The sequence below is a fragment of the Papaver somniferum genome, chromosome 7 (assembly GCF_003573695.1).
Source record: "Papaver somniferum cultivar HN1 chromosome 7, ASM357369v1, whole genome shotgun sequence".
Classification (NCBI taxonomy): Eukaryota; Viridiplantae; Streptophyta; class Magnoliopsida; order Ranunculales; family Papaveraceae; genus Papaver; species Papaver somniferum.
The window spans coordinates 72,180,819-72,192,519 of NC_039364.1; the positions used below are offsets into that span (position 1 = coordinate 72,180,819).

The 11,701-nt window shown below is 37.3% G+C and overlaps 1 protein-coding gene across 1 annotated transcript; it reads left to right on the forward strand.

The window, feature by feature from the left end:
* The first annotated feature begins 3,771 nt into the window (after positions 1–3,771).
* Positions 3,772–11,406, forward strand: LOC113297595 (protein TPR2-like). The gene is made up of 24 exons (XM_026546121.1): positions 3,772–4,397; positions 4,494–4,787; positions 4,911–5,069; positions 5,276–5,453; positions 5,589–5,712; positions 5,854–5,966; positions 6,066–6,204; positions 6,299–6,408; positions 6,532–6,601; positions 6,714–6,787; positions 6,878–6,973; positions 7,059–7,154; positions 7,278–7,405; positions 7,636–7,870; positions 7,967–8,134; positions 8,241–8,348; positions 8,433–8,582; positions 8,820–8,930; positions 9,047–9,229; positions 9,369–9,497; positions 9,953–10,048; positions 10,126–10,311; positions 10,569–10,741; positions 10,834–11,406. Exons 1-24 carry the CDS (start codon positions 4,318–4,320, stop codon positions 11,036–11,038), a joined length of 3,405 nt encoding a protein of 1,134 aa, XP_026401906.1. The 5' UTR covers positions 3,772–4,317; the 3' UTR covers positions 11,039–11,406.
* Positions 11,407–11,701: the final 295 nt, after the last annotated feature.

The following is an 11,701-nucleotide window of genomic DNA, read 5'->3' on the forward strand; positions in this document are numbered from 1 at the left end:
AAATTTGTAGGACCATAAATCCTTGTAAATATTGAGTTGAAATTAGAGTTTACAAATTTACAATTTAACTTGATCGAATGTGAATCATATACCATCTCCACAACATTTAATTTATCCTCACACCAAAATCATATAATATTACAAGATCTTCGTTAAAGGGGAGCATTTTGAAGATAATACGTGTTGTTTAACTTTCTCTCATAATATCATTTTTATCTGCATTTTTAATTGATACCCTTAACATTCTAACTGATGGTTGCATATTTCGTAAAAATAAATGAAAAAAACTCATTCAAAGAGAAATCCAAAAACCACAACCCCATGAAGAATAAACTTTTTTCTCAGACTGATTGAAATGCCTTGAAATTGATTCCATCCCCATATATTGCTGAAAATTGATCCCTAAAATTTCCCCTGTAGCCATGAATTGTTGAACCAATAATTTGAACTGGGATCTGACTTCAAAACCAATTGACGTTTAAATCTCTCTGTACCTTTTCACTCAAAACTTATCGATGTTGTTCTTCAATCAACAATGAGTCTGTACTCGAAGAATAAGAAATATTATATTCGTTACCCTCATATAAAACCATATCAAGATTATTATTACATTCTTGCTGAGACTGAGTGGTATTCACCTCTAAATTCAAAACTTGAAATAGGTGGAACAAAGACAATTTTTTTAAAACAATGCTACACGTCATCATCATAACTTAAAGTAGCCGAAAAAGACACATTAGGTAGTACTGGACTTGAGCCCAATATCAAGACCAACCTAGAAGGTTATCCCCTAGAATTCGTATACCAGCTTCATTATGGAAACCAACTAGTCCACCATATCAAACTAATTCCAAACGATTATCCGGTTCATTTTTCACTAGCCCAATATATGTATGGTATTTCCACCCCTTTTTTTCCTTCTAAATTTCAAATGGATTTGAATTTGAAAAACAAAATCAGAGACAGAAGCTGTCACATGTGAATTCATGACCATTTCCTCTTTAAACCTTGTCATTGTCGAAGATTCTGTTAACTATGTAAAACGTTACCACAACCCAATTTGATTCTGTTTGTTGTTGTCTCCTTTATCATTGCATCCTTCTCAAGAACAAAATTTTGAATTATAAAAATAGAGGCGAGCTCTCAACATTACAATATTCAGTAATCGTATCTGAACCCTAAATTATCACTTTTTAGACGCTTGAGCTAGCTTCCATCAGAGACACCGTGATCGAGAAGGAAAAACCAACAATATTGGAAGTTCTACAAACTAGAGATATAAAAGAAAAAAAGCTATCAACAATATTAAAGAGGAGATCCTTCCAATCTTTAGTATCCCGATGAACCTTCAAAATCCATCCAAACATATTACCGATATCAGTAATTATCTTTGAAATCCACAAGTTAAAAGAGAATTCCATTTACTTTTTCCCAAACACATTCATTATGAGTTTCACTAAAACTAGGTGACAAAGTTGCATTTATAGATAACCAACAAAGGCATAATATGATTGTTATATCTCCAACAGTTGAGAGATCGTTATATCTTTTCTACTCACAATATAAGCAAAGAAAAGAGCCTTACACTTGACAAATACCTATATTTTCAACCGCTAAAGCCTGTTCACAAAATCATTTCCTTTGACTTTCTGATTGAGAAGTTCGAGAACAAGTTGGCGGTTGGAAAAGAGTCTTCCTCAACCTTGTTGGGAAAACTGTGTAGGTTAAACATGTTCTTGGGAAGATACCACAAGACTACACTATGCAAAAAATCTCACTTTATAAATAAGATTATATTTCTTGAGAAAAAGGTGATGGAGGCTTAAGAGTCAGATTCTCGAATCAACTGAACATTAATCAAATTGGCAAGCTGAGATGGAAATTATTGGAAGACGAAGACTATGTTTGGGGTGCCATAATGAAAATAATTATTGATGTGTTAGTTGGCATGGAAAAAATAATTATTGAGAGCGATACCGAGAAGGTAATCAAAATATCGAGAGAGGAGAATACGTCAATAAAAATTGAACCATTCAACCTCCAAAATTAGAGTTTAATCAAAAAAATTATCGACTGCCGAAATTATTTTTTTTTTTAAAAAGAGGAACAATATTGCCCATACTCTGGTAAAATATGTCATAACTCACCATATTGCCCATACTCTTTACCCGAGAAAGAGGTTTCAGTAAAGAAAGAAGAAACTGCACTGGAAAAAAACTAAAAGAACACTTTTAGGATGGAAAGATAAACATGCTTATGTTGAAGAGAAACAACAAAATGACGATTATCCAATTCTTTTAGGAACAAAACAAATAAAGTTAAGACCTTTCAACACAAAAACCATCTACAATCCTTAAGGTTTTATCTAATAACTTTTAAATTAATATTTGAACATATTGAAGATGTGGACTTAGACCCAAGGTCATGGAGAAGGTCATGTCACATTTCTGAAAGACCTTGATCCTTGTATTGGAGATGGAATTTTGGTGAAAAAAATCCTAAATCTTAGGTGACATACTTTTGTATGACCTCCACGGCTCCACCCCTAGCATTTGGATGCTCTCACCGGTCCAATTTTTGGTGGCTTTGTTCAACCCTTTAGCATCTCTTTGGTGGTTCAAGTATAAAGTAATGACTAGTGGGTCTTAGTTTTTCTATGTTTCCTTGTAGCAATTAAAAAAAAATGTAAAACGTAATATAGTATTTAGAGATTAGTTTGTTATTCCTTCATGAAAGGTGCAAATGAACTAGTTACCCTGCCAGGAAAATTCCAAGAAGGAAGTATGTGCCGTCGAGTTCCAATATCATACGGACTCCATTAATGAGACTGATGTGGAAGATGTCGTCCACAAGAGACACGAAAACTAGAATGGGAAAGTTTTGGAATAAATGTAGGGTGTAGGAAGCACGAGGGAGATGTTTCATGTGAAAAAGGAAAATTTGATAAATAAAAGCAGCTCCTTTCCTAAAGCGCCATTCCAGGCTCCAGCTTTATTCTCTGTACCTTCCTCCTCCCTATAATAATAAACCCGTCTTTAAACCAGAAACCTCAGTCACACTCACACCAAGAAAAAAAAGAAGAAGCCTAGTTCAATAAAATATCTCCCATCACATTAATATTTTCTAACCATGACATATTGTGAAAAATCAAACTATGGAAGGCATTCCGATGTGGTCTTTGCCTTACTTCTGGCGCTCATAGAAGAAAGATGCAAAATAGCAGTTGGTGGATGAACCAACATAATACCATAGAGAGCCAAATATTCAATGTATGGGACAAAAAAGGACTTAGTGGACCAGCTAGTTCCGCCCATAGATGCAATTCTTTCTATTTTTAAAGAAGAGAAAAGAAAAGAAAAAAGAGAGGGAAGAATTTACACTCAATTTCAAACACAAAATGAACATGTACACGTACGTTTGCCAAACCATAAGTGAATAATATACATGATGACTATAGATAGTAAGATAGGCCCCCCCATTCATCAAAGTTAAAGATACCAGAGTAGTACAACATCATCATCACCCATTAAAGCAACAAATAAATATACTAGCACATACTGTTTCTCGCTCCTCCGTCTAACGCATATATAAAGGGTAAAAGCGGAAAATAAATAAGGATGGGGCGGTTGGAAAATTAGGCGAAGGGTAATAATGGGAAAAGAATTAGTTCTGAAAACAGACCTAATCCAGTGCTTTTAATTGTAGTGAGAGAAAATAGAAAGTTAGACGTATAAATAGAGCTTTCAAACTCTTTTTCTTTCTATTTCTTTCTCCTCTCTCTGAAGATAGAGATAGAAAAGAGAAGAAATAGATTAAGAGAGAGAGAAACTTTGTAAAGTTGTTCAGACAAGGAAAAGAAAGAGAGAGCCGAACACAGAAGGAAGAAAGAAACCAAGAAAAGAAAACCCTAACCCTAAAAATGGTTTCCTTCTTATTCTTCTGTTAAATCCTGTGCTAGATCTTCAAAATCAAATCTCTGATGAAACCAGTTTATTTCTTCTCATCTTTCATTCCATTTTGATGAATTTTTCTGCCTACTCTGTAGATCATTGATTTTGTGTTCAGAGGAAAGAGGAATTAGGGGGTTTATTGAGTTCAGATCTTTTCTCGTCATGTTTTGTATGAGATAAGAATAGTATTACTAATAGTGTGAAGCCATTAGAAGTTGCACAGTCAGGGATATTGTGTTGTTGTTGTTGTTGTTGTTTTTAGATCTTCTGTTTTTGTGCGGTTAGTTCTCTGTTTGTTTTTCTTTTTAGAGTTTTCTTGTTTATCTTTAAGATCTTTGCGCTGGATCGGTTAGGGATACCGGGAACTATGTCTTCCTTAAGCAGGGAACTGGTATTTTTAATTTTACAGTTCTTAGATGAGGAGAAGTTTAAAGAAACAGTTCACAAGTAAGTAATCTTTATTTTATTTTATCGTTGTTACCGTTTTGTTTCTGTTGATTTCAGGTTCTTTTTGTTGATAAAAATGGAAATTTCTTATTATAGGTTAGAACAGGAATCAGGGTTTTACTTTAACATGAAACATTTTGAAGATCAAGTTCAAGCTGGTGAATGGGATGAAGTTGAACGTTATTTGTGTGGATTTACAAAGGTTGAAGATAATAGATACTCAATGAAGATTTTCTTTGAGATAAGGAAACAAAAGTACTTGGAGGCACTTGATGCTCAAGACAGGGCAAAAGCTGTCGAGATTCTTGTTAAGGATCTTAAGGTTTTTGCTTCTTTTAACGAAGAGCTCTTTAAAGAGATTACTCAATTGCTTACACTTGAAAACTTTAGGTATGTTTTTTTTGTTGTTTGTTGAATTTAAATTTTGTTTGCATTGAGTGATTTGGTTTTTTTTGCTACAAGCATTAAAAGATTCTAATACGTGTTTGGTTTGATATGCATTCATATGACCAGGCAGAATGAGCAGCTTTCCAAGTATGGGGACACTAAATCAGCCCGTAACATAATGCTAATGGAACTTAAAAAACTTATTGAAGCAAATCCTTTGTTCCGTGACAAGCTTACATTCCCGCCCTTCAAAAACTCACGACTTCGGACCTTAATAAACCAGAGGTTATTTCTGCTGTGTTTTTCTATTTTCTTTGTTCTTTTTTTTTTTCTGTTGGATTTAATTATCTTCATGTGGAGGCTAGTTTCATAATTCAATGATTCTTCTGTGCGCGCGCACTCACATGTTTATGCTTCCTATTCTCAGCTGTTGTCGGTGTGGATGGCTCTCTTAACGTCCTTGTCTTCACTATTTATTTTTGCATTGGCAGTCTCAATTGGCAGCATCAACTCTGTAAAAACCCTCGTCCGAATCCTGACATCAAAACACTCTTCACCGATCATACTTGTGCTCCTAATAATGGAGCTCGTGCTCCTCCTCCTACAAACAGCCCTCTCGTGGGACCCATTCCTAAAGCTGGGGCATTTCCTCCTATTGGTGCGCATGGTGTAAGTAAATTTAACTTCCTATTGTGTATCCTATTATGTTTCCTAGGGGAAGTTTCCCATTTTGCAGCTATATATACCTGCCTAACCATTGTTCTGTATTATATTTCCTGACGTCATAAGTCCACATTTTGGCAGCCATTCCAGCCTGTTGTATCTCCATCTGCAAATGCTATTGCAGGGTGGATGAGTACTAGCCCTTCATTACCACACGGGGCAGTGCCGACAGGCCCCCCTGGTCTTGTACAGCCTCCTAATGCAGGTATGTTTTTTCTGAAGGTGACTTTTATCTTTTAAGAATGCTGGGTACAATTTGTATTTTTTATTTTCTTAAGAAAATTTTTGTAGTAAAACATGAATGCTTGTACAGTCTAGCTAAATGTCATTTTCGTAACTTCTGTAGTTCCATTCTTAAAGCCGCATCCTAGGACACCTACAAGTGCTCCAGGTATGGATTATCAGTCGGCTGATTCTGACCACTTAATGAAGCGTATGCGTACTGGGCCGTCTGAGGAGGTATGTTGAATTGAGCAATCAAATGGAAACTATTAAGATTTGTTTCTTTCTTTGTCTCTTTTATGCATTTTCATTTGATTAATGGAACACACTTTGTAGGTGTCATTTTCTAGTGTGGGACATCCCTCCAATATGTACTCGCAAGACGACCTTCCTAAAGTTGTTGTGAGGAGCTTGAGCCAAGGTTCTAATGTCATGAGCATGGATTTTCACCCACAGCAACAAACTATTCTCTTAGGTTGATTGTTGTATTATTACTTTCTTTTTTGGCTGCAAAGTTAAATCATCGAAGTTTAGCTAATTCCGTGTTTTTATTTCGTTCATATATCTAGTTGGGACAAATGTTGGTGACGTTGCCATATGGGAAGTTGGATCTCGGGAGAGACTAGCATATAAGACTTTCAAAGTGTGGGATATTTCAGCATGTACCATGCCGTTGCAGGTAAGTAATGAATCTGACCTCGTGCTCTCATTATGGCAATATCTTTAACGTGCTGAAGTTATTTTCAGAGTGAATTTGCCAAATCTTATTAAACCATCTTTTTGCAATCTCATGCTTCTCCAGTCAGCGTTAATGAAAGACGCAACAATTTGTGTGAATAGGTGTGTTTGGGGTCCAGATGGATCCATACTAGGTAAAGCTGTCTCTTTCTCAAAAATGCTGCTAAGGCTTGGTGTTTTGCATTTTTTTATATTTGTGATGTCAACTATGCTGGACTCACTGTTGATACACCTTCTGTTTTCTAGGTGTTGCATTCTCAAAACATATTGTGCAGACATATGCTTACAATCCATCTGGAGAACTGAGACACCACTTGGAGGTAAGCTCCTCCGACCTAACCTTGTATTCATATGAACAAGCGACTCATCCGTTTACCTTGCCTTAGTCGTTGACGTATCATGTATTGTAGATCGACGCGCATGTTGGTGGTGTAAATGATATTGCATTTGCTCACCCGAATAAGCAAGTTTGTATTGTCACTTGCGGTGATGACAAGACTATCAAGGTAACAATTGTTTTTCTACTTCTTATGTGTTAACCGGGAAGATGTCAAATTGGTTCCGGAATGAATCTTTGTATGTATCTAACAGGTCTGGGACGCTGTTGCTGGACGTAGGCTGTACATATTTGAAGGGCATGAAGCTCCTGTGTATTCAGTCTGCCCCCATTATAAAGAGAATATTCAGGTAGGTTCAGTTCAAATTTCTGCTGGTTGACAGATTTATTCCTTCTGGCTCCTGTTACATGTCTGAATTGTACGGTGTGGTGTTCTTAGACGTATGTTGGACTTATATCACCTCATGCTGCAGTTTATTTTCTCCACTGCCATTGATGGGAAAATCAAAGCATGGCTCTACGATTGCTTGGGATCTAGAGTGGATTATGATGCCCCTGGACTTTGGTGCACCACAATGTCATATAGTGCTGATGGAACCAGGTATGTCTCACATGCATTCCTAACAACTGAGTTCAGTAGATGATGACAAAATCTGATATTATTTCATTTATCTGCATTTTCTTTAGCACGTTGAAATACTGGGGGAGAACTTCCTCTGGTGCTTTGCTAATTCTTATTCTTATTTGTTAACCATACTGACTGAAACCACTTTCTATGCTCCTGGCTCTAGAAAGAAAATCATTTCACTTGTTACCTGTTGGTTCTCTCAGGCTCTTCTCTTGTGGTACTAGCAAAGAGGGTGACTCACACTTGGTTGAGTGGAATGAGAGTGAAGGTGCTATCAAAAGGACATATTCGGGCTTCAGGAAGCGTTCATTAGGTGTTGTTCAGTTTGACACAACAAAGAACCGTTTCTTAGCTGCTGGTGATGAATTTCAAATCAAGTTTTGGGACATGGATAATAACAACATACTTGCCACTACTGAAGCTGATGGTGGATTGCCTGTTAGTATAACATATTGATTTGTTTTTCTACAAAAACAAGAAGGTTTGGTATTTATGATGTCACACATTAAATTGATATGACTATATCACTTGCAGGCAAGCCCTAAGCTGAGATTCAACAAGGAAGGGTCACTGTTGGCAGTAACTACAAGTGATAATGGAGTCAAGATTTTAGCCAACGCCGATGGTCAACGCCTGATAAGAATGCTCGAGAGCAGGACCTTTGAGGGGTCTCGAGGCCCATCTGATGCCATGAACACGAAGGTGACCTTGCTAATTGTTTCTTACTCATTTGTGCTTTGTTGATGAACTTAATTGACTCTATTTCAGTTATGTAAGTTATATTCATCACTTCTCCGGCCTTTTGCAGCCTTCAATTGTCAATGCACTTGGTCCAGTAGCAAATGTTTCCGCGTCTCAACCACCAACAATAGAACGTTCTGATAGACTTTCCCCTGCCGTATCCATTGGTGGCCTTGTAAGTTAGTTTCCCTGTGTGTCTTTCTTTTTCGTTGGATTTCTAGAAAGTGTATGTTTATTTCTTTTTCAAATCAAACTGCAGGCTCCTATGGACAACAATAGGACCCCGCCAGATGTTAAACCCAGAATATCAGAAGACGTTGAGAAGGTTAAAACCTGGAAACTGCCAGATATTGTTGACGCGGCACAACTAAGAGCTGCACGGTTACCTGACCCTTTAACGGCTGGCAAGGTATGTTCCTGAGATAAACATTTGAGTTTGCACAAATCATGAAGTGTTGTATTTTTCTAATGGTTTGTTCACTTGCTTTACTGATTTGTGGCGAGACTGCTCATTCTCATCAACCTGTTAATGCTTGAATTATCATGATTTGGATCCCAGAAGAATTTAATTAAGTGTTTATTATGTATGTTCATACTCTTATCAAAGTTATCTTGTGGTTGCTGATTTTTTCTCTGGTGAATGGAGGTTGTACGCTTGATATACACAAATTCTGGAGGTGCAGTGTTGGCTCTTTCATCTAATGCAGTCCATAAACTTTGGAAATGGCAGCGCACAGAACGTAATCCATCTGCAAAGGTGATTGCATGTTAATTTAATATTGTTCATTTTTAGGTTTGCTATGCATAGGTTTTTCATTCCAACTCTGTTCTGATAGTTCCGTCTCCCTCTCTCTCTCTTCCATTCTTTTCTAGTCTACGTCATCTGTAGCTCCCGTGTTGTGGCAACCTGGCAATGGTACTGTCATGACAAATGACATTAGTGAAACCAGCCCACCTGAGGAACCAGCGGCATGCATTGCTTTATCTAAGAACGATTCATATGTCATGTCGGCGTCTGGTGGAAAGGTCTCTTTATTCAACATGATGACCTTCAAGGTTTGTCACCTGCTTAACCTATTTAGTATTATGGGATGTTGATTTATTCATTTTGGTCGGATTTTATTGCCATGTTACTGTGCGACATCAAGTCAAGGATTATGTCAAATTGAGTAATATCTGGTAACTTGTATATCAGGTTATGACAACTTTCATGCCCCCACCTCCGGCTGCAACATTCTTGGCGTTCCACCCTCAGGACAATAACATCATCGCCATAGGGATGGAGGACTCTACTATTCAAATATACAACGTTCGTGTTGACGAGGTAAAACTAGCATCATTTTCTTAAGAGTGATTTAGCTATTTTACATTTTCTCTAGAAAGCATAAAGTGAGGAACCGTGGAATATGATTTAGGACGAATACGTAGATGTTGTTAAATGGGACAGCACAGCATAGATCTTGCTATTTTACATTTTCTCTGGAGCAGCATAATACCGAGGAACTGTGAAATGTGATTAAGGACGAATACGTAGATCTTGTTAATGGGCTATTTTAACTGTGTTATCTTCTCTGGAGCAGCATAATACTGAGGAACTGTGAAATGTGATAAAGGACGAATACGTAGATCTTGTTAATGGGCTATTTTAATTGTGTTATCTTCTGTTTGGTCACATATTAGGCTTTGTTCATCGGAAGTCACTTCTGCCTCTAAGCTTGGTTTTGTTTTTCTTTATTTTACTGTGTCCTGGTCACATCTTAAACTTTTAATTTTGAACAGGTTAAAACAAAACTAAAGGGGCATCAGAAAAGAATCACAGGCCTTGCGTTCTCTCAGTCTTTGAATGTATTGGTGTCTTCGGGAGCTGATGCACAGGTACATCTGTCTTACAATTAGTAAATCTTCAATGTTTAAAATATGAAAAGTGTGTGCCTGATGGGTTAAAAATGCAGCTGTGTGTATGGAGTATTGATGGATGGGAGAAGAGGAAAGCAAGATTCATACAAGCACCATCAGGGAGATCAGGTCCATTGGTTGGGGAAACGAGAGTCCAATTCCATAATGATCAAACTCACCTTTTAGTAGTTCATGAGAGCCAAATTTCTGTCTATGATAGCAAGCTTGAATGTTTGCGCTCGGTAAGTAGTGTCTTATTTTTGTTTGTATGTCTGTAATTGCAAAGTTTCATAAACCGAAGTGAAAACAGTAAAAACTCACGACTAACACGTAGTAAATTAATTCGAGATAGTTGAGTACATAAACTGAATTGGAGATCCGTAGCAAGTTGTTGCTTCTAGTTTGGAGGTTTTAGGCACTAGGTTTGCATTTCATTGAGTTACCTCGATAAGTTTCTGATCCACATCATATCTTTTTTTTTTTTTTTTTTTTTTTGCAGTGGTCTCCAAGAGAAGCTCTCTCTGCACCCATATCAAGTGCTATATATTCATGTGATGGCCTGCTTGTGTACGTTGGATTTTGTGATGGTGCTGTAGGAGTCTTCGATGCTGACAGCTTGAGACTCAGGTGCCGAATAGCATCCTCTGCATACTTGCCTCCATCCAGTGCCAGGTACGGAAAGGAGTCATGTGATACAGATCTCTCATGGTTTACCCCTCTCACAGATGTTGAAGCTGATGCAAATGTTGTTTTTGTTGTTACAGTGCTGTCTATCCATCAGTAATAGCATCACACCCATCTGAACCAAACCAGATTGCACTTGGCATGAGCGATGGAGCTGTTCATGTAGTTGAGCCGTCTGATGCAGAACCAAAGTGGGGTGTTGGACCACCTCAAGAGAATGGATCAATGCCTTCTACAAATCCTTCTTTAAGTAATCAACAGCCATCAGAGGCACCTTCCAGATGACGATGATGGGGCGATTTAGCATCAGCAGAGCGCAAAAATAGAAGGTTTTAGTAAGAAAGAAGATCAAAGACCCCTGGGGTTTTGGGGGTTTGGTCTTTAATGTCCAGCAGCACTGTCCTGTTTTTCTTCTTTTCTTTTCTTATAAATTTTTGTAGTCTCATCTATGTCCCCTTTGAAGACAGATTTTGCATATTAATCTCAATGTAAAGTGTTTCTTCTGGGATGGAAGTGGAAGGGGAAATATATAGATATATATATAAATATTTTATATTTTATTAGGTGGGCACAAAGGTTTTGTATATCAATGTGGGCCTACAATGGGGAGATGGTGATGGACATAAGGATACAATGGTCAAACAGCATATTTTCAGTTTGAGGAAAGCCATTTTTGTCTTTTAGTCCAAGCACACCTTTACTTTTATCTGTGTCAAAGGTTGATTCTTGTCCCCATTTTCTCTTTCTTGTTTGTGCTTTGTCCCTGCTTTTGGTTAGGGTTTGCTTTGCTGACACCAAACCCTCACTAATGCTATTGGGAGGAAATGCAAGCTAGGGTTCAAAATGGTTAACCAGTTTTTGGGGGCAAATCTTTTTTTTTTTTTAGTTAAAATTTTTATTATCTTGTAAAAGGAGAAGATGGAGAAGGAGACACAAAGTAGAGGAGAA

What these genes read in the sequence shown, in the direction of transcription:
- LOC113297595 (XM_026546121.1), top strand. Translation starts at nt 4,318, where the DNA reads ATGTCTTCCTTAAGCAGGGAACTGGTATTTTTAATTTTACAGTTCTTA. An exon ending in CTGATGCCATGAACACGAAG is followed by an intron (nt 8,135 to 8,240) that starts GTGACCTTGCTA and finishes GGCCTTTTGCAG; the next exon opens with CCTTCAATTGTCAATGCACT. An exon ending in AACGTAATCCATCTGCAAAG is followed by an intron (nt 8,931 to 9,046) that starts GTGATTGCATGT and finishes ATTCTTTTCTAG; the next exon opens with TCTACGTCATCTGTAGCTCC.